Here is a 24,132-nt window from a genome sequence, read left to right as displayed (position 1 = left end):
GAAGTGACCCACTAACAAAAGCATCTAAAGACTATACAGGACATAACCCATGACTATGAGCTAATAGTACATGTAAACATTAAAGTCTGACAAACCCACTAGAGACTATTTAATCTAACAAGTAAACTGCAATCATGTTCACCTTGAATGCCCATTGCCCAATACTGCGTAGTTCACCTTAATTTTTCCCCTTGTTTTTTTCCGCTCGTTTTCCAACCTGATTTTGCCGCACTTGTAACAGTTGTTTCAGGTATGAAAGCTACTACTTGCATACTTGATCCCCTTACTACTGGTTTAAGTATTGTTTTGAGCCTTTGTGCCCAGCAATCGAATCCATAAGTACTGATGTTGTCCCAGCTTCATTAAAACCGCTGCTGTTTCTCCTGTACTCAAGAAGCGAAACTTAAATTTGGATAATTTAAACTATCAACCTATATGAAATCTAACTTTCTGGGCTAAAATTTTACATTTGCATAAAAATCTTTCTGTTAGTAATTTTTGATTAACCTCAATCTGGTTTTCACTTTGCAATGAAATGGCCCTGGTTAAAGTGAATTGGCCTCTGATTCTAGATCCCATACTATATTCTCTTAGACATTAATGCCGCTTTCTACACTGTAGATCATACTCTTTTACACATTGAAACATTGAGTTTTTGGTATTTCTGGCACCGTCTTAAACTGGTTTAGATCCTATTTGACCGGATCCATTTTGTTGCTCTAGGGGTATACAGGTCTGATATTGGGTCAGTTTTCTACTGGCATCCCTCATGGCTCAATTTTAGGACCCTTACTTTTTAGGCTTTATGTATTCCCTCTTGGTCAACTCTTATGAATTTTAGGTATCAAGTATCACGTATATGCCAATGACACAAATCTATGTTCATTGTAAACATGGCCACAGTGAGGCTGTCTTATTACTCACTAAATATATCTATGAGATTAAATAATGACTGGCTAATAATTTTCTGTGTTTAAACGGTGATAAGACTGAGGTCATGCTTATTGGTTCTCCTTATCAGCTCAGTGTAGGCTAACTAAAGACCTCTTATCATTGATGGTTCTGTATTTGAGTTTTAGAAGAAATTAATGAATCTGGGAGTGCTTTTTGATTCCTCATTGACAGTTGATCCTTATGAACAAAAGGTTGTTAAGAGTTATTTTTTAACTTAGAGATATCGCAAAATTGTGTCCTCCCTTTCAGCAGCCGAAAAGTTAATTAACATATTTGTTTAACGTATTGGGGTTTAAGCATACTTCAAAAAAGTTGTGTTCAAAATTCTGCAGCTAATATTTTAACTGCATTTATTTATTTTGCAGAATCTTGCATTAATGTTAGAGAGTCAGACTTGTAACCCGAAGGTTGCAGATTCGATTGTCAATACCTGCAGGAAACAAAGAGAAATTCGTTTTCGAGGAGAAATTTCGAGTATGGGTTATACCATTCTTGTCCTGCACATCACATCACTTCACTTGAGAGAACAGAAGACTCCAGAAAACAGATAAAGAGCAGTAGATGATGAAATAATGTGACACTCAAAGTTATATTTTTTACTAAATTCTTTAATGGATTGCATTTTGACACATTGACACACATATAGGGCCTTTTAACAAAACTCACTTTATAGGTGCTGATGCATTTGAAGTACAAGTATTAAATTAACTGAAAATGTTATCAAATTCATTCACTCTTATAGTCTTACAGAGAGAAAAAAAATGTGAATGGAACATCTTGTATTATTACAGTCTTGATGTCCAAAGACGTTCATGTAGGTTCCGATCACATGAGGAAAAGCAGATGTCCACTAAAGGTGCTGTGATGGTGTTCATTGTCAAAAATCCAATAATTAGGATAGAGATTTACACATATTTTATCCCCCTTTTCAAGCAGCAGAGAAACTCCATTCGAAGAGCCGGTGAAACCATCTTTTTGACGTGCATATGTAGAAATTTCATGCTGGCCATTCTTAAACAAGCCTGCGACAACTGCTTTATCTGAACTGCCATAGGCCTTAGAGAAAACCCTGAATACATACACTCCCTTCATAGGTGCTGTAAAGATTCCTGTATCAGACAAAATGACATAAATCAATCAGGGTTAAAAAAAAGTCAAATTCAAGGTATATAAAGTGGTTTTCTGTACCTGTATTTGTGTCATAAGCCTCTCCAGTATTGAGGAAGATGTGTTTGTAAATCAGGGTGTGTAAACTGCTAAGTGGCCCATAAGAGGACGACAGAGAAACTGAGAAAGCCACTTTTGAAACTATGACATAAAGTATGTAAATTAGGTTGCATCATTAAAAAGTATTTAATTACATTCATTTTAAGGTTTACCTATGATAAAGAAAGTATATAACTGAGATTCTTTATAAATGGCATTACAATAACAAAGCATAAAAGAAAAAACAAGAATATAAATCACAAAATTCAACATTGAGAAACACACTTATTCAACAATTAAATGTATGAATTCTTGTATAATATTTAATAAACCTTACCTTCTTTTTGTTTTATAAGATCATCCATTTTGGTCTTTACATCCTTTGTTGTTTCACGTAAAGTGTCCAGTTCCTTACCTTGAGCTAAAATAATAATCATTGATCAATAAACATTCATTTATTTACATAAAATATGTCTGATCAATTGAAGCCTTGAACTTTTTGATAGGCAGTTTTTTGCCTGGTTTTTATGGAAACTAGTTTTATATTTTATTAAAGTTGTCAATGTCCTTCACATTTGCAAGCAGTGTGACATTACCTGTGTTTTCTGTTCTTAGTCGCTCCATTTCCTTCTCCATAGATTCCAGCCTTGTTTCCATGATCTTCATCTTTCCCAGTTCTTCAAGGATATTTATGTTTGGTGAAAATATATCATCTGCTGGTATAGCCCACGCATTAAGCATCAACACTGTTATAAAAATCAACATTATGTATTGTTCTGTCTGTTAAGTCATGTTCTAACTGAATAACATTCACTTAAAGACCACTTGCGTAACTGTTTAAACAGACCAAGGGACTTTGGACTGCATTTTGAAGCAATAATTGGTGTATGCCATGGCATTTCCAGAATGACAAACACATTGTGATTGGATTATATTTCCTCATCAATACAAAAAAAGCTTAAAAGCTTGTAAAGGTGGTAGTAAGTAGTATCCATGGTACATTGTTTTGTTTAATCATGTTTTAACCCTTTCATGCATGAATTATACTAACCACAGTCAGATTTTTTTTTACTACAGTATTTGTTTTTATTGCATGAAAAACAAAATTTGAACTTTTTTTTACACATATTTTTGATTTTCAGATGTCCACTTGAGTATGCATTTATGTTTTTAACTGAAGAGAAACTGTATTAAAGGGATAGTTCACTTTGCAATTAATTTTCTGTATGTTTTAGCTTGTGTGAGAAAACGAATTTATATCGTTTTTAAAGCGCCACAAAGCGCCCGTGCCCTCAGATCACTTGGACGTGGCTACAAGAGCTAAAAACGATATAAATACTGTTCGTTTTCTCACAGTAAACCACTCGTTTCGTGTCTTAGGCCATCAATGTTTTTCAAAACTACTTACAGGGTTTTGATATTCTCTCATGAGAAAGAGCACACCCTGCATTTTATTGTAGCCTATTTTTATAATGACTATTTGATATTACATCTGAACTTTGACTATGCTTGGCATGTTGCATATTAATCGTTCTATGAACATCAAGCATATTTTCATGTTTGTGTATTTTGTGCAACTCCGTAATGATGTTCTAGTTGAGGTAATTCATAGTGTAGCTGTAGGGCCCAAACCAGACTGTAAGGGCCAAACATAACCTCAAGCCCAGGGCCCCCAGCCCCCTGCCCTGCCGAATAGCACCACCTGTCTGCCGTCAATGGATTTACAAAATAACAAAAACACACACAGCAAGAAAGGGCGGAGTTAAAAACATTTCGATACTTCACCATGTACTTCACACTGCGAGGCAAACCACTGCTCGTCAAAAGAAAATAACATGGAAACAATTTAAGGTACACAGTTGTCTTTCATTTCATAAATAGATCACCAGTTATTTTTCTTCTCGATTCAACATTTTCTCCTCAGGGAAGTGTGCGGTTTACGCCTGTGCATGTCTTGCTCCAACTATAAACACTTTTTTTTTTTTGTTTATTTGTAAAACAACTTTGCAAACTTTAATATGTATGTTGGGAAACCACTGTCATGTTCAGAAAACGACCGAGAGAGAGGCATGGATGCCTTTATTTGTTATACCGTCATGACTGACTCAGTCTGTGGATTGTTGACTTAACTTACCCGGGGTTTCAAGACTTACCGTTACTTTGATTTAATATTTTTTTTTTTCTAAAATTCCCTTGACTGCTGTCACCCCTCTATTTGTCTTTAATATTTATGTTTTACCTAGGCATTTATAGATGTTGCTGATCTGGGGTCTACTTTGCCTTAGCATTCAGTGTTGATTAATGAAGGTCATTTTTCAACAAAAACTCCTTTCTTTCTCTGTCTCAGGGTGACCTCCCAGTTCAAAGTGAACCTTCAGCATGTGATGATGTTTGGTCTGACCGCAAAATCATGAGTGTTTAATAGTCCTATTTTTACTCTTCTGACTCTCAGTCCTTTTATCTGTTTCTTGTTTATTTGGTATTCCTTTCTTATAATGGACAGAGAACTTCTTAAAATCGATAACAACTGTGACGAGCCCTCCACTGCTGAAGTAAGTCCTTGTCTGCCTTGCTACTCCTATATTTCACTCTGTCCCTCTCACTTTCACTTCTCTCACCTTTCTAGGTATATGTTCCATGTATTGTAAGTTAAACCTTACTATTTCACAGACTTAATCTCTTTAATAATGTCACTAGTTCTGATAGGTGATAAAAACATGTTGTAATAGGAAGGCATCTGCTTCCCCAGCAGGGCATGGAAAAAACACGACAGTTCTTGGAGTCCACTGATAAACCTGACGTTAAACAGTCAATATCCATGCAGGTGGGCATACTTTTTTTAAAGATGTAACACAGTTTTGTTAATTATTTGCAAGCTAAATTACAGCTCGGATTTATTACACACATAATTGGATGGATCAGGACTGCCTTTAACCATTGAATCTCAAAAGACAAGGACTTGATTTTCATCAAATTATTGTCAATGATGCACTTTTCTCTTTTATACCAGGACATGGGTTCTGGTTTAGATGCAGAGGAGCTGGTTGATGTCGAGAGCCAACCAACCCTTAAGAAGGTAAATAAGCATTTTCATCTCTGCACTGGTTTATGAGGAATGCTCAAGTGCTGTTGCTTTGACTACCAAAATGTGATGGTGCATTTTATTTGTTTTATTTTATTTGAATTGTATTATTGTTTTATAATATTTTATTGTTTAAAATAGTATTATTATATTAAGTTATAATATGATTAAAAATTCCTGTATTGTTTATTAAAATGGGCATATATGTATATGTGTGTGTGTATGTGTGTGTGTATATATATATATATATATATATATATATATAGGCTATATATATATATATATATATATATATATATATATATATGTGTGTGTGTGTGTGTGTGTGTGTATGTGTATACAGCATTATAACAAAATAACCTCTAAACTAAAAGCTTTATTGATAACATGTTGAAACAGACTAATTAAGTTGTTTTGGTTCTTCTGGTATTTTGTGCAATTCCAACGGTATGGAAGCTGTTATCTCTAAAAAAAAAATGCCATGCCTTTGGGCTTTTTGAGCCCAGCCGAAATCACTATAACTAAAAGGCAAGCACCTACTTGCACATTAGAATGCCAGGTGAAATATGACTCAAATTGTTGTGCAAGATCATCTGCACAGGTTGATTTATGTAACTCAATAACAAATCAAGTGGTGAGGCTATAATTTAAACATTTGTCACATTTTAATGAATGCAATTATTGATGCTATTTTGACTGGCAACCATGACAAGTTACCTAAAGTTTTTAACAATGTCACTTCTTTTAGTTTACCATTTTATATTTTGTCTTAATTTAGGTTCTGTATTCTCTTTTTCTTTTTTCTTCAACACAGATTATATGTCAAACACATTTAAAAAAACAGTCAAATCTGAATCATAGGAATAGGGTTATATGCATTCTCCTCATTATTGCAGGGTGATAGCAGTGAGGTCCTGGAAAAGACTTCTGACACAGTGGCTGAGACACCTGGAGAAGAGGAAAAAACAAAAGTAATTGCACCCATCTTATCATTTTAAGTAAATACTGATGCCCTCAGTGGTGCATTTTTTCCAGAGAACCAAAACAGGTGATCTGGAGTCATTCCAGTTGAACAGCTTTATATCATATGACATTTTTACAGCAAAAAGGACAAAAGAAGAAATCCAAAAATCCATTTATGCCCCAGGTTGTACCAAAGGTAAACAAGTATTTTTGCTTCTTACGTTTTCACATGCTCACAGTTGTTATTCAGTGAAATCATGTGCTGTTATTACAGAACAAAACAACGCAGAAAAAGAATGGAAACCAAAATGGAGGCGGAGGCAGTGGCGGTGGCAGTGACCTTGCAGAGGTGCTGAAATATCCAAGAAGTTCTTTTAATCAAAATAAAACTTGTGATACTGAAAACAAGACACAAACAGGCAAAAAATGAGAACTGAGAGACTGTTGTGGTATCCTAAATATAAAAACCCCACCTTCATAAACTGTTTTATGCTACAGGTCAGGTGACAATAAATTAGTTTTGTATTTTGATTTAAAAAAAACTGAACTCAATTACTATTATTTTAGGAGGGAAAAATGATGTTGGAAATTTGATTTGCCTCCTATATTGTATTGCACCAGCCACAAAAAAAATTGTGTTTTTTTGCAACCTGTGACAAAAACAAAACCACAACAAACTACCTTCCTATTTGACTCGCAACTTCTGCAATTTTTGTGTGTTTCTGCATTGGAATTCTCCCATCAAGTTCTGTTTTACACATTATTGTCCAATCTCTGCTTGCATAATAACCTGACATTACTTTCTGTTTATTTTTTCATCAGACTAAAGAACACAAGAAGTCCCTCATGGAATGGCTAGATGAGTTCCGTTTAAGTGAAAATGAGAAAGAGGATGAGGAGGTTTGGTTCATTAAATATAGATCCTTGACTTTATTTTCTAAAATAGACCATTTTTTAGTTATCATAAATTTATCTGTCACAGGATCTTGATGGCCTCATGGATTGGTGGGACACTGTGGAAAGTGAGTTTTTCCCATCATGTTGGTGTGACTGTTTGTCCACTTAAGAAATAATCCCCTACCTCCCATCATTTAACTTCTTAGTTTAGACAAACTAATATTAACGTAACCAAGTTTGAACAGATGGCCCATTCTAATCGTGACTTGATATTCATAGCTATTGTCCTCCCATTTTCTTTTTTCCACTTCAGAATGGGAGGACATGCCCAAAAGTGACAACATGACAGAGAAAGAGGAAGCCAAGTAAGTCCCAATTCATTCTGTGTGTGTGTGTGCGTGTGTGATATGGAAAAAAGAGAATTTGACCGACCATTGGCCTTTTTTCTCAGGGCTTTTGCTGTAACTGCTGAGAAGGTGCAAAAAGGCATTTGCGTGTTTAATAAACTTTTCTCAGAGAGAGCAGAAGGGCTATGGCAGCATGTGATTGACCTGCATGCCATTGCCGATGGCCTGGACAGATTCAACAAGAAGACTAAAATCGCCCAGATCACCGGTGGCTCCACCAGCGCTGTGGGAGGGGTTGCTACCATAACTGGCCTCATCTTGGCACCTTTCACCATGGGAACCTCCCTGATTGTCACTGCGGTTGGCCTGGGTGTTGCCATGGCGGGCGGGCTTACCTCTGCGTCCGCTGGGATATCCAGTACCGTCAACAACTCAATGGATCGCAAGAAGGTGGAGCGGATTGTGGAAGACTACCAGGTGAAGATGGCAGACCTTAACAAATGCATGAAGTTCATCAAGCAAGGCATTACAAACCTACGCAAGTTCAACCTGAATAAGATGAAGAAGCATGCCTATAATCGAGACTTCCCTTGTTTCGACAATATTTATGAGGATGGTGCCATGGCGGGCAAAGCTATTCTAACTAATGCCAATGAGATTATGCGTGTGATGCAGATAGCCAATGTGGCAGGAACCACTGCAGCACGTGCTGTGCAGATTGCTAGTATATCCACAGGGGTTTTGACTGGACTTTTTGTCGGTATGGACATCTACTTTGTGGCCAAAGACTCTCATGAGCTTAAAAATGGTGCGAAGTCAGAATTTGCTGCGAAAATCAGAGAGGTGGCAGACCAGTTACAGGAGGGCTTGGTGGAACTTAACAGCATCCGAAATGAGTTGCAGTTGACTACCACTCTGAAAGAAGATAAACTTCTATAAACACTCCTCTAGGTTTATGAATACCTTCAATCTAGATGTTTACAAATTATAGTTGTACAGTTGTTAGTTAGTTGTATAGTTGTAGTTGTATAACTATATTGGCTTTCATTATTAAAGAGCAAAGAAAATTTGGCATCTTAACTTATTTTTATGGCTTTATATCCACTGCTATAATTTATGCTTTTATAGGTCTAAAAGAATATGAGCGTAAATGGTCCTGAACACGTGTTTGTATAAATATTTTCTCCTGATAAAAAACATGTTATTTAATTATTTATAACATTTATCTGCTTGTATATTTGTCATCTATCTATTCCTATATAGGTGAAGTTTATCTATCTATCTATCTATCTATCTATCTATCTATCTATCTATCTATCTATCTATCTATCTATCTATCTATCTATCTATCAATCTATCTATCTATCTATCTATCTAATCTGTCAGTCACAGCCTTTTGATAGCCATCTGTGTCTTAAAATTCATATGATGAATTTTCACATTATTTTGTAACTAAATGTATTTAAATTTGAATTTGAATGTGACTTTCATATATCAAAAAAAAATTATAATAAATAAAACCTGGTCTGAAGAAACCCATGAATTCTTGGTGGGGTTTTCTCTCTTTTTCCCCCACTGGATGTAATGAGAGACTGGAGTCAACCTGACGTGACATCCTGTTAAACCGTCTCGCCGTGATTCTGTTATTAGTCAACACAGATTTAGCGGGTGGAGCTTGACAAGTTCACACTTCACAGACCATTTCTCTTTAGCTGTAAGCATGGGAACACAAGGTAGGCAAAACAGTACGGAGAAATATCGTTGAAATTGTCAATTTTGTATGTTTATCAAATAAACAAGTTTCGGTAGAGTCAAGCTTCCTGTTTGGCCCGCACGCGCAATGTGTCACTACTAGATCAGATTCAGACGCTTTGCCTCAGACTAGAACGATCCACATTGACAACGGAATGTCAGTATCGAAAAATAATTCTACATTGTTGCTTATAAAAAAATGAAAGCATAAAAAGTGCATCCTAGCAAATTAACTAATGAAGCGTCGTGAGCCCGAGGCGTTGACATTGTTGATTATGTTTGCAGTTGTGATCATGAATGATGATGTCATTGTTTGTCGCCTTTAAAGTTTGTTTAACAGTACTCTCCGGCGCAGTGTTGCGTACGTGGAACACTTCAATATTCATCATTTTGGTTCCTATACATACATACATACATTGCGCAAACTTGTTTTTTTTTTTTTATATATATATATATATATATATATATATATATATATATAGTTAGAAATGGAGAAGTGCAATGGTTAATCAAACTACAGAGAGGGAAAACTGAAGCAGAAGCTCAAACCTCCTACGCTAAAATGAGGTAAGGAAGCAGTCACATGAAAAAATAAGTAATATTTTATTTTATATTTTCAGTTTCATGCTGACAATGCTAAAATAGTTTATTTTAATATTTGACTATTTTAAAACTAATTTGAAGAAATATTAATAATTTTAAATATGATTTTTTTTTTTCATTTTTTTCATTTTTTTTCGAAGAGAGAGAATGAGCAGTGTGAAAAAGTTTCCATATGCTCACCTAGAGGTGATATATGCTGTAATATTGCCATCAGGTTGGCTATGGCATTTGAAAATAATACATTAATTAGATTTTCACATCATTGTGAAATTTATGAGAATAGTAATTTATTTAAGAGTCATTAAATTGTTTGGGTGTGTGAGTCTTTGTGTGTTAGCTCTGTGATGGACTGGCCGTCCATCCAAGGTATTTCCCTGCCTTTAGACTCCAGCGTCCCACAACTATACATTTAATTGTGACATGAAAAGGCAAGGCAAGTTTATTTGTATACTACATCTATAATGATATTTTATTATATTGTTTCCAAGAAGATTACGATCAATTAAGAACATGAAGATTATAAAAAAAAGTTTTTAAAATGAATAAAAAGGTAAGAAAAAGCAAGCATAAAAGAATATAGATTTATATTAACAAGGATGTCATGAACTAGAACCACTGAAAACATGTCTGGAGCTGAATCCCCATTTTATTAGTTTAGGTGTGAATGTGAGATATTAAACACCTGGCACAATTAAAAATCTTGCACAATATTAAAGAATGGTTTAAATAGTATTACTTTAGTTTTCAGGACAAAATTAGATTATCTGTTCAGAAAATATTTAAATCAGAAGCAGTGTCCCTTCAAGTTCATCTTAATGCACAATATTTCAAGAAGGATGACACAAAAACTGAGCTATTTCTATATAGGTGAAGTTGACACACAGTGACATATGTTAGCAATGTGTCACACAGTTAAATACTCAAATAAATGTTTTGCAGCCACATATATGACTGTTTGTATATTGCTGTGTGTTTTTGTCTCTGCTTGTGCTAAAGGAGAAAGTAGATTTAATGTCCAGGCGATCAGGCGCAGCTGAGCACTCATATGAAGCGAGACGAGACATGTTTCAGGGTGTAGGAACTGCAAGCATTCACACTAGGGTAATTAGCCAGACTCTGTAATATCTGTGCTTTTATTGGCAATGGTTAGTTGACCATTTTTTTATTTTCTAGGATGAGAATATTGTAAATGGTGGAATCACTAGCAATAATGACAGTCTGTTAGAGAAAAGCAAAAGTATGTTCAGTTTCTAATTGTATATTTTATCTTTAATGCACTTTTAAAGTTGATTTCTAAGAATACCATTTGGACTCTGCTTTTTTTTTTGGTAACATTTTGGAATATAGACAGACTGCAAAAAAAGGAAGATTCTTATTTATTATTGTAGTATGTAGATATAAATATAGCAATGGTATTTTTTCTGAGAATAATCAGTTTCCATCTTTTCCCAGAACATGCTAACTGAGAGTGAGCTTCCAGCTCTCAATGATCAACAACCAGACAACAACAACCCTAAGGTCATCAAATGATATTCTTAACTTTTATTATACATGGTGTATATTTATATCCATTTCATTGTTTTTAATGTTTCTTTAAAATAATAATGTACATTTTCTTTATGTGTCAGGCGAAAGCTGCTTTTTTCAGCCAGTTGTTTAAAAGAACTACTAAAATGTTGACGAATCTTCCTGCACAAGAGGTAGAACAATGTGTTTATTGACGACAGACACTTGAAGCTATTTTATACAGTCTGTTGCTAGTTGAAATAATAAATTCATAGTGTAATTTAAGTTAATGGCCTGACCATGAAATTGAACATCATTGATGTATAAAAATGTTGCTAACATCCATTGTCTAACAGTCAAATTTGTATTTTTAAGTTTGGTTCAGGTGTCCAAAAACACTTTGTAACCATTGTGTCTCATTATGCATTGCAGAGACACATTATTTTTGAATACATTACATCACACATCTAGTGTTAGGCCATGAAAGTGTATCCTCTTTAACCACCAGGGGATGCAAGATATTTCCTTATCTTGCTCATATAAATACTCAGGATAGGAATTCCATGATCAAATGAGATTTTTTGCCTGTAGAGTTACATAATACACTTTGAGCTATTGATTTTTCTCTGATATTTATCTGATTATTTTTCCGTTTGCCCCAGGATTGCTTCACTGCCACCACTAACAGTCTGTCCAACCAACACAGCAATAAGGTCTGATGTAATTATATTACACTTTACATAACTTGAAAACTTAACCCTAACATCCAATGTGAATCACAGTATTTGTAATGACACAATAGGTTTGGATTAGGCTTAGCTCAGGTGTTCCACCCTGTGTCCACAATCTGTGTTCATGCTGTAAAAATCATGCTTTGATGTTACACATTACACAGAATAATGCTAACTGCAATTTCGGTTTATCTGACACATACCGTGGCTGGTGTTTCCTTCCTCTTTGTTTTTTGACAGGAAGAAGTACAACATGGAGAACACTCAGCCTGTAATCTCAACCAAACCGAAAACAACAACATTAAGGTGTGGAAAAAACTACAGCCTTGTTCATGCAGTCATTTATTCTTATATGAATGTTTTAAAGTTCAAATTTATAAAGCAATACTGTCTAAATTATGATAGAATTTGTTTAGCTTTTTATGATATGCATGCAGATTTGCTGTCCATTTACAGGTAGAAACAGCATTGAAAAATGGTTCAGCGGGACCAGTCACATTGGCCATATACCATGAATTCAAAGTCAAACAAAATGCAAAGTGCAATTCTAATTCTCAGATTAATTTCTTTAGGAGGAAAATTCCCCGTTAAATTTTCTCCAAACTTTTCCTAGAGGAGCCGAGGACACGTCTGGAGAGGTATAGTTCTACAACAACAAAAATAGGTTGTGTGTGTGTTTGTGTATTACCTTCCAGATGATAATGCACAGTAGTAACAAGCTTTCTTCTTGTAGGACAGCCCACCATTACACATTAAACTGCTGGCCAGTAATGATGATCTCTTATACATCTCTAAAACCTTAAAGGTGCTTTTATATTGGATACAACAGAATAATGTAATTGCTTGCTTCGTCATCTGCTATTCACAATTACTGTCCCTTTTGTCCAGGATAACTCAGGGAAGCTTAGTGGCACTTTCCACAGTTCTCCAAAACCGGCATTACGTTTCACTGCTGAGACGGTAACACAGCTTCCCCCTTTTATTGCTTTATTTTTACAATCTTTACAATTATAATGTACTTTTGAACCATTTGATATAATTAAAATGACAGTTAATTCTATGCGCAGGATCCGCTAAGTGAGCACAGTAAATGTACTGACTGGGATTATAGCTTCTTGGACACTGGCACTGAAAAGGTACTTTACCAAATCGGTAATGATCCTAAGTTGCCTGCAAAGTAAATGAAGTCGTGCAACAAATGTTGAACTGTTTCCTCTATGTCCTAGAAATCTATTGCAGTGCCCAGAAAATGCATGGAAAATAATGAACTCTCTAACAGTAATACCAAGGTGAGGATCACTCTTATTTTCGGTATACACAGGTGGGGAATATTGTAGGAAATAGAAGCCCATCAGTACAATAAACTACACATATAACTGATGATCATTTTCATCATAATGCCACAAATGCAACAAATAGTTTTTTGTTTGCTTTTGAAATTATTTAGTGTCATTTGATTATTCTGCTTAAAAATCTTTGCTGTTCACATCCTTTCAGGTTGTATCATTTAGAGTGAAGAGAACTCTACCTAGAATGTCAGCATGTTCACCCAGTATACAGGTAATGTAACATTTTAAATATATATATAATTTAATAGTTTAATTCCAAAAAAATCGGCATACTACAAAATCTTTCTGTAGTGTTCCGATCAAGAAGATATAATTGAGGTGCCGATGGAAATGCAGCAACTTCAGCCAACTGAGGTGAGTTGTAATTGCTAATTATTATGTTGCCTCTATGGTGCATCGATATCACATTATGCCTTCACTTAATAATTGTATGATATTTTATTCTCTGAATGTTATAGGACTGCACTTTTGAAATCCTGCCAGTGGAAATGGCTGCCTATCCAACAGATTTAAATTATTTTGAGGCAGATGAGGTATATTATTTTTTTGTTATTTATTGTTATTATAAATACATATTATTTATTGTTATATATGCATACATGTGTATATATAGGGTTAGTCCACCCAAAAAAGAAAATTATGTTATTAATGACTAACCGTTGTCGTTTCAAGCCCGTAAGACCTCCGTTCATCTTCAGAACACAGTTATTATTAAGGTATTTTAGAATTAGTAAGAAAGATTGGTTTACTAAGAGAGATGGTTGGCAAATCCTCCATTGAAAATGTATGTACGGTATATTGTCCTTGTCCAGAAAGGGAATAAAGACATCAAAGTAGTCCATGTGACACCAGTGGGTTAGTTAGAATGTTTTGAAGCATCGAAAAACTACGACTTTATTCAGCATTGTATTCTCTTATGGTTCTGTTGTCAAGCCGCGTCAATTAATGACATCTTAATTTTTGGGTGAACTAACCCTTTAATTATAAATGTGACTGATTTTGAAATCTGTATTAACCTTTTTTTTTATCTCTTGCTCTCTGCTCATAGGATGATGGCCTGATGGACTGGTGGAAAACTGTTGAGGGTGAGTTGGGTCAAATTTTAAACACAATATTAGGGGTGTGACGGAAGGGACCGGTGTTATGTATTCGGAATAAAAATGATGAGTAACAGTAGTCACTACAGAACATAAAATATTCATTTTATTTTATGTTTCGTGTTCGCATTTATTTTATGTGAAAAAAAAAACTATGTTACGGATGTGACAGGTCTGAAAGCGCCACTAAAAGACGCGTCACATCTCACAGAGTAAAACATTCACAGAGACATCAAACAGAACGCACAAAGTGAATTTCATTTTCTATTAATTGTAGCTTAATTTTAATCAATGTTTCATCAACCAATTGCCAATGCCTGGATTTAATAAATAAGAAGTAAATATAGCAGATGATAGATAATTACAAAACAGAGGCACCGGCGCGTGAACACATGGTGAACATGAAAACAAACTAAAAGTCCATGATAATGAAACTAACTGAACATAATTTGACAGTATGCCAATGAAAGACGACAGAGCCAATCAGTGTAAGTATGGGGAGGAGCAAGACATTCAAGCCCCGCCCCATTCTGTAGGCTGCAGCCAGGTCCTTCTCACAAAAAATTGAATCTCTCATGTCTCAATAAGTGCAGTTCACCTTTATTCCTCAAGGTGACAATGTCTGCTACGCAATGATGACATGCTAATGATTCATAATTACCTCAGGCATAAAACTAAAGAATACTCAAGTATGTACACAAGTATACACAACATGTTCAGCTGCACAGAGCACAATGTAATGCTAGAGTATGTTTTATAAATTTAACCATTTTAAACTTATCACAGCATCTTAAAAAAGCATGTCTTAATGACAGAATATAACATGATGCATTGGCCTATAACAGCCATGTTGTGTGTTTGTAGCTGCAGTGCACTGCTAAAAATATAAAATAATGAATAACTACTTGTCCTCACTAATTTCATATGACTTACTCAATTTTGACAGGTTGGACTGAATGGAATGAAACAACAAATTTTCAGGAAGATAAGCAGGAGCTGTGAGTAAATGTGGATTTAAAAAAAACTGTCTAATTGCCTCCCATGACCACTGATCTGTTTTGTTAATGTTTGTCTCTCAGGGCTGTTGAGGCTGTTGCAGACCGTGTGTTCATGGCAGCCCGTCTCTTTGTCAGTTTGTTCAACCAGCGTGGAGCCTCTCTGCAGCGTCGCATTGTGGAGTTGCTTGCACTAGCGGACACTGCTGACAACTTCCATAAGAAGACCGTGAGCGCAGCTGTTGGAGGGGGCGTGGCTTGTGTGGCTGGGGGCATAGCCACCATCACTGGCCTCATATTGGCACCCTTTACTTTTGGCACCTCTACTATCGTTACTGCGGTAGGTATCAGTGTGGCAACAGCTGGGAGCATCACCTCAGCCACAGCTAACATTACTGATGCGGTTCAATCCAAAATGGACCGCAAGAAGGTGGAGAAGATGATCCAGGGTTACCAGAATGAGATCAATGACATCAGAGATTGTCTGGATTTCATGCAAGTATGTTTATCTATCTATCTATCTATCTATCTATCTATCTATCTATCTATCTATCTATCTATCTATCTATCTATCTATCTATCTATCTATCTATCTATCTATCTATCTATCTATCTATCTATCTATCTATCTATCTATCTATCTATCTTGTCTGTTGTGTATGTAGGAAGGAATGAACACTCTGCAAGAATGGGATTTTAAGGAGTACTCTGAGAGTGTGGTCAACACAAGACTTAGCCGTAACATAAAGCATGTGATGAAGGAAGGTGGGAGAGCAGGTAAAGCCCTCATGATTAACACTGATAGGCTTATCAGCACTGTGAAAGTTTTAGGTGTTGCTGGTGGAGCTGCCAAAGCCGCCAAGGCCATCAGTATCACCACAGGGGTCATGTCCACTCTCTTTCTTGCCCTGGATGTCTTCTTTCTTGCCAAAGACTCCAATGAACTCCGCAAAGGTGCCAAGACCAAATTTGCCTCTAAGATCCGAGAAGTATGCAAAGAGCTTCAACACGGCCTGCTGGAACTAAACAAAGTGAAGACTCAGCTACAAAAGACCATGGATGGAATTGAAGTGGAAGAATATGAAGAAGAGGAGGAGGATGAAGACAAATGTGAGTCAGATCCTATTAAACTGGCTCTACTTGAGCAAGAACTTGATCAGTTGGAGGAGAAACTTGACCAGAAAACTACACCGGAGCAAATGAACAAAGAGACCACAAAAAAGAAATGAGTAGTCAAAGAGCAAAAAGCAATTATAAAAATGAGATTAAAAAAGTCTTAACAGTGAGCTAACACATGGAAACAACAAAAGCAGGATGGTTGGCAAATCGAATTCAAAGATTTGAAAGGAAAATAGCAAAAAAACTAAAATGAGGAGGAATAATGAAGTTGATCTGGAAAGACCTGGAAAGATGTGGAATGAAGAAAAAGGAGACTTGGCACAGGGGTCTGATAGCAGATTATAAGAGGAATTGAACACATCTGGGTTAAAGAAACATAAAGGGGATCATTTAAGTGAACACAAGGAAGATAAGAAGTATTGAAACCCTTGTGTATTCTTTAAAAAAACACAAAAAACTGACAGGATACACTACAGTATACGTATATTGAGAAGTAAGAGAGAGGAGGAAGAAAAACAACTATTGCATTACCAGAAGTAACAACTTTTGCATTACCAGATTCATGTTTAAGTTTTAAGTAATGCTATGTTTTAGACTTCTGATTCTGTCTAAATCAAATGTTTTCGGTGTGCTACACGGATCAAAATTGCAATTGTAATTTAACCTGAAAGTGTTAAATATATGGCGATCACCTTTCAGTATATCCAGAAAAAATGTCTAAATTAATTTCTATATTTAGTTGTGTGCTTAGAACAAACCACTAAACTTTGATGTTTAAAGGGATACTCCACTTTTTTGGGAAATAGGCTCATTTTACAACTCCCCCAGAGTTAAACAGTCAAGTTTTACCATTTTCGAATCCATTCAGCCGATTTTCTGATATTTAGAACAATATCAGTAACCAGACAGTTTCTGGTCTCATTGACTTGGAAGTTGGTCTACAACTTGGAGTTGTAAAATGAGCCTATTTCCAAAAAAAGTGGAGTATCCCTTTAAGATATATCAGTACAGTCTTGTCTTGCAAGCAGTATAAATAAATTCTAGAGAATTAGTCTGAAAAGCAGACCAGTGTAATGGTCTTAAAATCTGGACTGATAGTATAAGTGTTGAGTCAGAAACTTTACTCTCAACCTCATAAGCGTGACCTGTAGCCTATAATTGAGATTTTTAGAATTCCCTGGTGTGGTTTTGAACACACACAAACAAAAAAAAATTTGTTTGTTTCAGTTCCTTTAACGTTATTTATGGGAAGCATTCTTTTGTGACTACATTAATGAAAAACCTTAAACCAGTGCTGGTAGTGTGCACTAAAGATTAGGTGTTGGGGGGGGGGGGGGGGGGGGGAAGCATTTCAATATTGTGGATTTAACTCTGGGACATACAGGTGTCATACATTTGTATTCTGATCCTATTTCATCCCCTCAAGTTTTTATGCATCATAGTTGTAATATATCTTTGACAAGTTCTGTATTATTTATTTTTGTACATATTTTTTAATGGCTGCACTTTTTACTTTAAAATGTTCCACTAGAGGTTTTGTATGGTTCTCTTTCTATGGATTTATGTAATGCATAAAAGTGGTTTATAAATATAATATGCAGACTCTGCACTAGCTGTGTGTGCATTCATTTGTTTTGGAGAGCACTCTGAAGGGAGAGGGATCTTATGCTTTAATGGGGTCATATGATGGTACATGCACTTTTTCAAGTTGATTGTACTGAAATGTGTGTTGGCAGTGCCAGTACACAACCATCATATAATGATAAAAATCTATCCATTGTTTTTGTTTTAATCTTATAAGTTTTTCCCCTGCCTCAACTCGAGCCGTTCAACCGTGTGATGTCACATGGTTGGATGCTCCTCCCATGATTGTTGATTGACAGCACCAATGGGCTTTATGCACAGCTGCACTACTTCATGAACTTAAGCCAGCACCTTGTTTCCTGTCTGCCATTATTGGTCAAATTGATTAATCCAGGTGTGCCTGACCTCAGTAGTCACGGCAACAATAATCAGACACACCTGAATTAGTCAATTTGGCCAATACTGGCAGACAGGAAAGAAGGAGCTGGCTTAAGTTCAGGAAGTAGTGGTGCAGCTGTGCATAAAGCCCATTCCCGGGAAAACCACGGACTTGGCAACACTGCCTAAGATTGATAGAAAGAAAGAGATTGCCCTCTACTGTTCAAATACTAGTATAGGTTATTATAGTTTTTAAACACTATCAGACTAGTATCAGGCATCATCATCTCCTCTACAAGATTTTAAGTTGTATGACTCCATTCACCTCCTGTCCTACACATATCAGCACCAAACACAAGTAAACGTGCATTCTTTAGATGATTAAATTATTTAACTATTAACTGTAAATCATTAAGGGACAGCCACAATAAAACTCAGCTATGAACTAGGCAAAAATGCTTTCTATTTGGGGTTATAAGTAAGTGGGAACATCTAATAATTACTTCCTTTTTTACCGTTCATTTCACTTTACTCCGTATTAACTACTTTAGATCGAAGGTTAAAAAAACACTAGACTGCAATAGTAGCAATAATTATTGTCGTTGAAATATACATTTTCACTGAAAAATGAAATATGTTTGATGGAGAAAAGGAAAACTAATGTTATATAATGTTCTTCACTTTATGTAACCATCCACTTACTGCCCTTAGTACATACAATTCAGGTCAGGACATACAATTCTTTTTATTGAAGCAATGAGTCACACTGAAAAAAAGTGTAGGATAGAGCACTCAAGCACACATGAGCACACACAGAGAGAGAGAAGAAAAGAATACAGGAGGAGATAAATGTCTGTCCAACAGTAAAATGTGTCATAGGCTACTTGATATAAAATGTACAGAATAATAACAGAAGTATTCAATAATTGCCTTGCCAGTGGTTATCTGAAAACGATCAAGCACAGATGACATTTGCATCACACCTATCTCAATGCAATTACAGACATCATTTGTCCCATTAACTGCAAGATAATCATGAGTCTCTATATACTGCTCTAATTTTTACGAGCTATTCTGAGATATCTGTGGAGACCACTTTAATTATAGGGGAACGAGAAAGATAAAGACACTTAAAATAGATCAAAATGTTACACTTTCCTTGATAATCATCTTCATTTGAGTCAGTCTCCAAAAATTTTAGGATCTCACTGCATGCCAGTGACTTCTGGCATTGACGCAAAAATGAAAGGAATTTATGCTAATGATTTAAAAAGTTCTTGACCTTGTGCTAAATTCAGCTAGCAATTTAACAGAATAGAATATTAAACTTGTCCATTTTACATTTATTTCAAGCCATTTGCCTAGTTTAATAGGGCTAATTTTAAACTTCAGTGTGTCTTGATCAAATCCCTGTCTAAATATGCAAGATATTGCTATTATTATTATTCTGAGAATGTCAGGTTATGACATTTTTTCTGTCATTAAATAATCATTATTTGGTCTGCTGTTGATATGAAGATTTCTTATTTTTTTATCACTTGAACAACAACAACAGAACAGCCATTCACCTCCTGAATAGATTTACAACTAAGCTATTTCATATTTATAATACTGATTCATGGCAACATGTTTTACTCTGTAAGTGCAGCGCAACATTTGGTCATTTACTGCCCGTTTAATATCACTTACATTTGTTCTCTTGCATCGATGATGAAATGACAGATGTGTGTTGCACATGCAACTGACGTTCCTATATTTATGCCTACAGGAGAGGAGAAGGATGGAGACGAATATAGTGAGAACAGAATCTGCCATGTCTTTTAAAGTGAAAATCTTTCCCTATTCGTATGTCCTAAACTCTAATCTACCCAGCATGTTGATGCCACAGGGCTATCATTTGTTTTCCAAACCCCTAATTTCCCACCCACACTTGACTTTCCTCTGTCTCTTCTTTGTTTATTCTCTTTCCATAGTGAATATCGTGGAAGGTGTTTTTGTCCACCGATTCTCTTGTTCAGGCTTCCCTTTTACTTCTTTTTCTTCTGGAAGCGTCTAAACTGATTCTGTATTGCCAAAGCTGCTTTCTCTGTTTCCGGCGCCTCCAGATCAATGTCGATCTCTTCTTCGGGTTCTTGTGTAGGGGGCTTCCCCTCTTTGTCCACCGGTTTCTCCTGGGTGGCTGAGGGACACATTGACAACATTAAGGGCATAGTGAAAGGAACTGCAATATTTTTTACATTTTGTGAAGCCATGTGTGTCTGCGTCCCAATTCAGGTCTTAAATGATGTTAATTGTTATAAATATAGGCTACTTACAGCAATTGTTTACATTTTCATACCACAGAACATTAAAATATGTCTTTTTTTCGAATATCTTTTAGCAGACAGTGTATTTTCATGATTAAAAATTAGACGTTTCAATGTTATGATAATAAAAAAAAACCTTTTTAACATTGAAATTTGTTTCGATGTTAAAACGTTTTCTTGTATCTCAGCTTTCAGAGACAAATATGAGACATTTAAGTATGATGTATTTTTTGTAGACCACTAGTATTTTAGCACTTCCGGCTCCATCGTCCCAAAGTCAATGGGTTTTTAAAATGGGTGTTTGATTAAATTCCTGAAATAATGTGTGTTCTGTGCTTTCACATCTTTTTCTTTGACATAAAATACATTCAGTAACACTTGTGTTAACAAAGGTTGTCGGGAATATCATCAAGACGAAAAACATCTATTCACTATAGGCTGCTTCTACAGCCTCAATGTGTTAATTATTAACCCTCTTGCAAACTATTCTTATTTTTTATGATGCTTAATAGTGGTGACCATGGTGTAGTCCGTTTATAACATATATTTGTTTTTTTTTACTGTTGGTGATTGTATTTAGGCTTCAAAATTCATAAAATTTCTGTTGGTCGGAGCCTGAGGAAAAAATCCGGGTTTTGTTGAGGGAACAAGGAAAACAGCTTTGGTGGAGAACAATATGTGAGAATTTTTCAAGAAGTAAATCATGAAAAAAAAAAAAAAAGAAATGCTGTAATGGAACACACAAACACACCTTTTCCATCTGTGGCAGGCCCCTGAGTGCGGTTGGGAGGATCAGATGAACTGTTCTGCAAAAAAAGAGACAGCAGCTTTCAGGTTTGTGGTGCGAGCATTTAGACATGCAGTAAAAACTAAAATCATAACATCTGTGATTTTTTTATTTGGTCTGCCATCACATTAAAAACTGATATGGGTTTTAACATGTGTGTTAGGACACTGAGCGATAAAGACCCCTTAATCCCCATCGGTTTAATCCCCCTTTTTCAATTCTGTGTGCAATCTGGAACAGAGGCACTCATCCCTGGAGAGGATCCCTATGACATGCAAGCTTAATGTGTGTGTGTGTGTACTTCATGTTATATATTTCTTAAATTAATTATCCCTGTTAACATTTGATAGAAGTACGAGGTTATTAAATGTTTATGTTTCGGAGGCACACAGTGTAAACTACTGTCTTGAGGCCAAAAGAAAAAAAAAAATACATTCAGTACATCTGTGACCTTGCTTTTCAATTATGAGAACAAATTAGCCTTGGGATGATGCCCTAGATTTGAGTTATTCATATTGACAGCCAAAATGTGTCAGTTTGTGTTCATGTACTTTTGTGTAAATCCTTTTTAAATGAGTAATTTCAGCAATGAATTGTCATTTAAATCTGAGAAAAACTGTGATGTTTGCTTGAAGCAGCAGATATACTGTAAATACTTCACATATTTTATTTTGAGAACAGAAAATGTCATCAAGGGAGATTAAATGGAACATTAACACACAGACACAATCACATATACACATTTTATTCACTCTCTCTCTCACTGCAAAGGACTCTTTGAAATGCAAATCGCTGCAGCCCTTTCCCCGTTAAGCCTTTTTTTTTTTTTTGGAATGAAAGAGCATCTCCACCTTACTCTGAACTCTGAACCGCAGCCTCCTCTCTCCAGGAAGTTTTAATGCACTATATCCACCACCACGTTCTGTGAGCTGTCAGATAAAATCTCTTTGAGCATAAAAACGACAACTTTTGTCTCGTGTACATGCCATTCTGTTGTTTTTCTTTTCTTAATTTGCCAAAAGTAGGTCATATGAGTATTATGGAGACTTCACACTTCTGGCTTTCACACTTAAAAGACATGGGGGGAGAGAGAGAAAGATCCCGCATGCTGCCAGCTGGCTCTCAGTGTGTTAGCCATTACTTTTTTCTCTTCTACATTACCTCAGACAGCACTTTTTTTCCACTCTCACACACATCACTTGATACACACAAGCCTCACGGCACAATCTCCATCTGCTAATTAGCCAAGCTCATATCAGCAAGGTCAAGCTCCCCTGAGCCACTTATTAATTGGCAATTAATGGGACACACAAAAGAATGTAAAGCATCACTTTAATTTTAAACTAGGAATTGAGTAAAACGCACTGTAATATGCATTGCATAAAGAAGAATAGGCTACACATTGCCCTAAGGAAAAGGTTATATTGCTCATCTTTACTGACGAGAAATTAGAGATGGGTTTACTAACGTTAAGCCATCTTTGAATGCAACTTGCATGATTCAAAGGATTTAAATGATTTAATCCTTTTTTATCTCAACAACAATAATAATAATAATAATAATAATAGGCCTAATAATTTAGATTGAATTGGACGTCCTAGATTAATATGTTATTAAATCTTCGAATTAACTTAAGTTAGTCGGGTCTGTCAGACAGTCTTAAAAATAACAAATGAGAACTCACCTCACTCATAGTTCTTTCTGAGAAAATGTCCTTTTCGCTTTTAAAGGTTCAAAGAAATAGGCTATAATCGGAATTTCAATCCTTTTTTTGGTCACAGTGCTTTAAAAATATGTCAGAACAACGGAACCGAGAATATTATGCAGAGGGCTATATCCAGCTCTCATCTAGAAAAAAACACACGCCCCTGCTCTCTCTCTCTCTCTCTCTCTCTCTCTCTCTCTCTCTCTCTCTCTCTCTCTCTCTCTCTCTCTCTCTCTCTCTCTCTCTCTCTCTCTCTCTCTCTCTCTCTCTCTCTCTCTCTCTCTCTCTCTCTCTCTCTCTCTTTCTCTCTCGCTCTCGTTTTGGTGTTGTTACAGTCTACGGTTCTAAGGTCTTTTCACAGACTTTGATGACGCGTTTTAACGTTCATCAGCATCGTAAATCTTGCAAAGTTTTGTTTTCTTTTACTATTCTTTATATTTTTGACATTCTTAATACTTATTGTTGTGTTCAAATTTAGCTGTTTCCGCAAAGTCGATAATAATAATAATAATAATAAATATAAATAATTTTTATTTTGAATATGTCATTTGCTTTTAAATTATGATTATTAAATTGAAATAATTATTAATTGATTGTAGTATTGATGTTTGCATGTTTTATTATTATCATTAGTTAATCAAAATAATATTTTGATTAAATATAGCCAGATTGGGTCATATTTGTAATTGTACCCTGTTTTTTCTGTCTTTGGTTAGTCTGTTTATTTATTTATTTATTAAATTTTTTTTCATTACTGATGATGATGAATAT

The 24,132-nt window shown here is 35.5% G+C and overlaps 4 protein-coding genes across 16 annotated transcripts; 2 read left to right on the top strand and 2 right to left on the bottom strand.

Moving 5' to 3' along the window:
• Positions 1-1,541: 1,541 nt before the first annotated feature.
• On the bottom strand, positions 1,542-2,999 carry LOC120464949 (complement C1q-like protein 2). Its single transcript, XM_039654561.2, has 4 exons — positions 2,757-2,999; positions 2,498-2,581; positions 2,143-2,262; positions 1,542-2,063 (listed from the first exon to the last, which is right to left on the bottom strand). Exons 1-4 carry the CDS (start codon positions 2,923-2,925, stop codon positions 1,780-1,782), a joined length of 657 nt encoding a protein of 218 aa, XP_039510495.2. The 5' UTR covers positions 2,926-2,999; the 3' UTR covers positions 1,542-1,779.
• A 755-nt stretch (positions 3,000-3,754) lies between these two features.
• apol1 (apolipoprotein L1) lies at positions 3,755-8,516 on the top strand. Of its 10 annotated transcripts, none has more exons than XM_039654648.2 (12): positions 3,755-4,011; positions 4,508-4,712; positions 4,787-4,804; positions 4,913-4,984; positions 5,171-5,236; positions 6,139-6,213; positions 6,345-6,401; positions 6,480-6,554; positions 7,028-7,105; positions 7,188-7,227; positions 7,416-7,467; positions 7,554-8,516. In XM_039654648.2, exons 2-12 carry the CDS (start codon positions 4,656-4,658, stop codon positions 8,386-8,388), a joined length of 1,425 nt encoding a protein of 474 aa, XP_039510582.1. In that variant the 5' UTR covers positions 3,755-4,011; positions 4,508-4,655; the 3' UTR covers positions 8,389-8,516. The 10 variants fall into 10 exon arrangements, with proteins under 10 accessions (XP_039510582.1, XP_039510579.1, XP_039510585.1 ...); XM_039654645.2 differs by having other exon boundaries at positions 3,756-4,011; positions 4,910-4,984; XM_089131152.1 differs by having other exon boundaries at positions 3,889-4,011; positions 4,664-4,712.
• A 526-nt stretch (positions 8,517-9,042) lies between these two features.
• On the top strand, positions 9,043-17,931 carry apold1a (apolipoprotein L domain containing 1a). Of its 4 annotated transcripts, XM_039654641.2 has the most exons (19): positions 9,043-9,182; positions 9,684-9,768; positions 10,801-10,905; positions 11,257-11,322; positions 11,433-11,504; positions 11,973-12,023; positions 12,282-12,347; positions 12,614-12,679; positions 12,775-12,846; positions 12,930-13,001; positions 13,109-13,177; positions 13,268-13,330; positions 13,539-13,601; positions 13,682-13,744; positions 13,849-13,923; positions 14,439-14,475; positions 15,434-15,485; positions 15,567-15,981; positions 16,148-17,931. In XM_039654641.2, the coding sequence occupies exons 3-19, from the start codon at positions 10,816-10,818 to the stop codon at positions 16,709-16,711; spliced, it is 1,956 nt and encodes a 651-aa protein (XP_039510575.2). In that variant the 5' UTR covers positions 9,043-9,182; positions 9,684-9,768; positions 10,801-10,815; the 3' UTR covers positions 16,712-17,931. The 4 variants fall into 4 exon arrangements, with proteins under 4 accessions (XP_039510575.2, XP_039510577.2, XP_088987276.1 ...); XM_039654643.2 differs by lacking the exon at positions 10,801-10,905; XM_039654642.2 differs by lacking the exon at positions 9,684-9,768 and having other exon boundaries at positions 9,064-9,182.
• Positions 17,932-20,310: 2,379 nt separating this feature from the next.
• On the bottom strand, positions 20,311-23,450 carry pcp4l1 (Purkinje cell protein 4 like 1). Its single transcript, XM_039654559.2, has 3 exons — positions 23,341-23,450; positions 21,621-21,675; positions 20,311-20,742 (listed from the first exon to the last, which is right to left on the bottom strand). The coding sequence occupies exons 1-3, from the start codon at positions 23,347-23,349 to the stop codon at positions 20,591-20,593; spliced, it is 216 nt and encodes a 71-aa protein (XP_039510493.1). The 5' UTR covers positions 23,350-23,450; the 3' UTR covers positions 20,311-20,590.
• Between the last annotated feature and the right edge of the window lie 682 nt (positions 23,451-24,132).

Source organism: Pimephales promelas, chromosome 5 (assembly GCF_988280905.1).
Source record: "Pimephales promelas chromosome 5, fPimPro1.hap1.1, whole genome shotgun sequence".
NCBI classification, from domain to species: domain Eukaryota; kingdom Metazoa; phylum Chordata; class Actinopteri; order Cypriniformes; family Leuciscidae; genus Pimephales; species Pimephales promelas.
The sequence above is the reverse complement of the archived record's forward strand: the minus strand, read 5'-3'. Positions and strand labels throughout refer to the sequence as shown.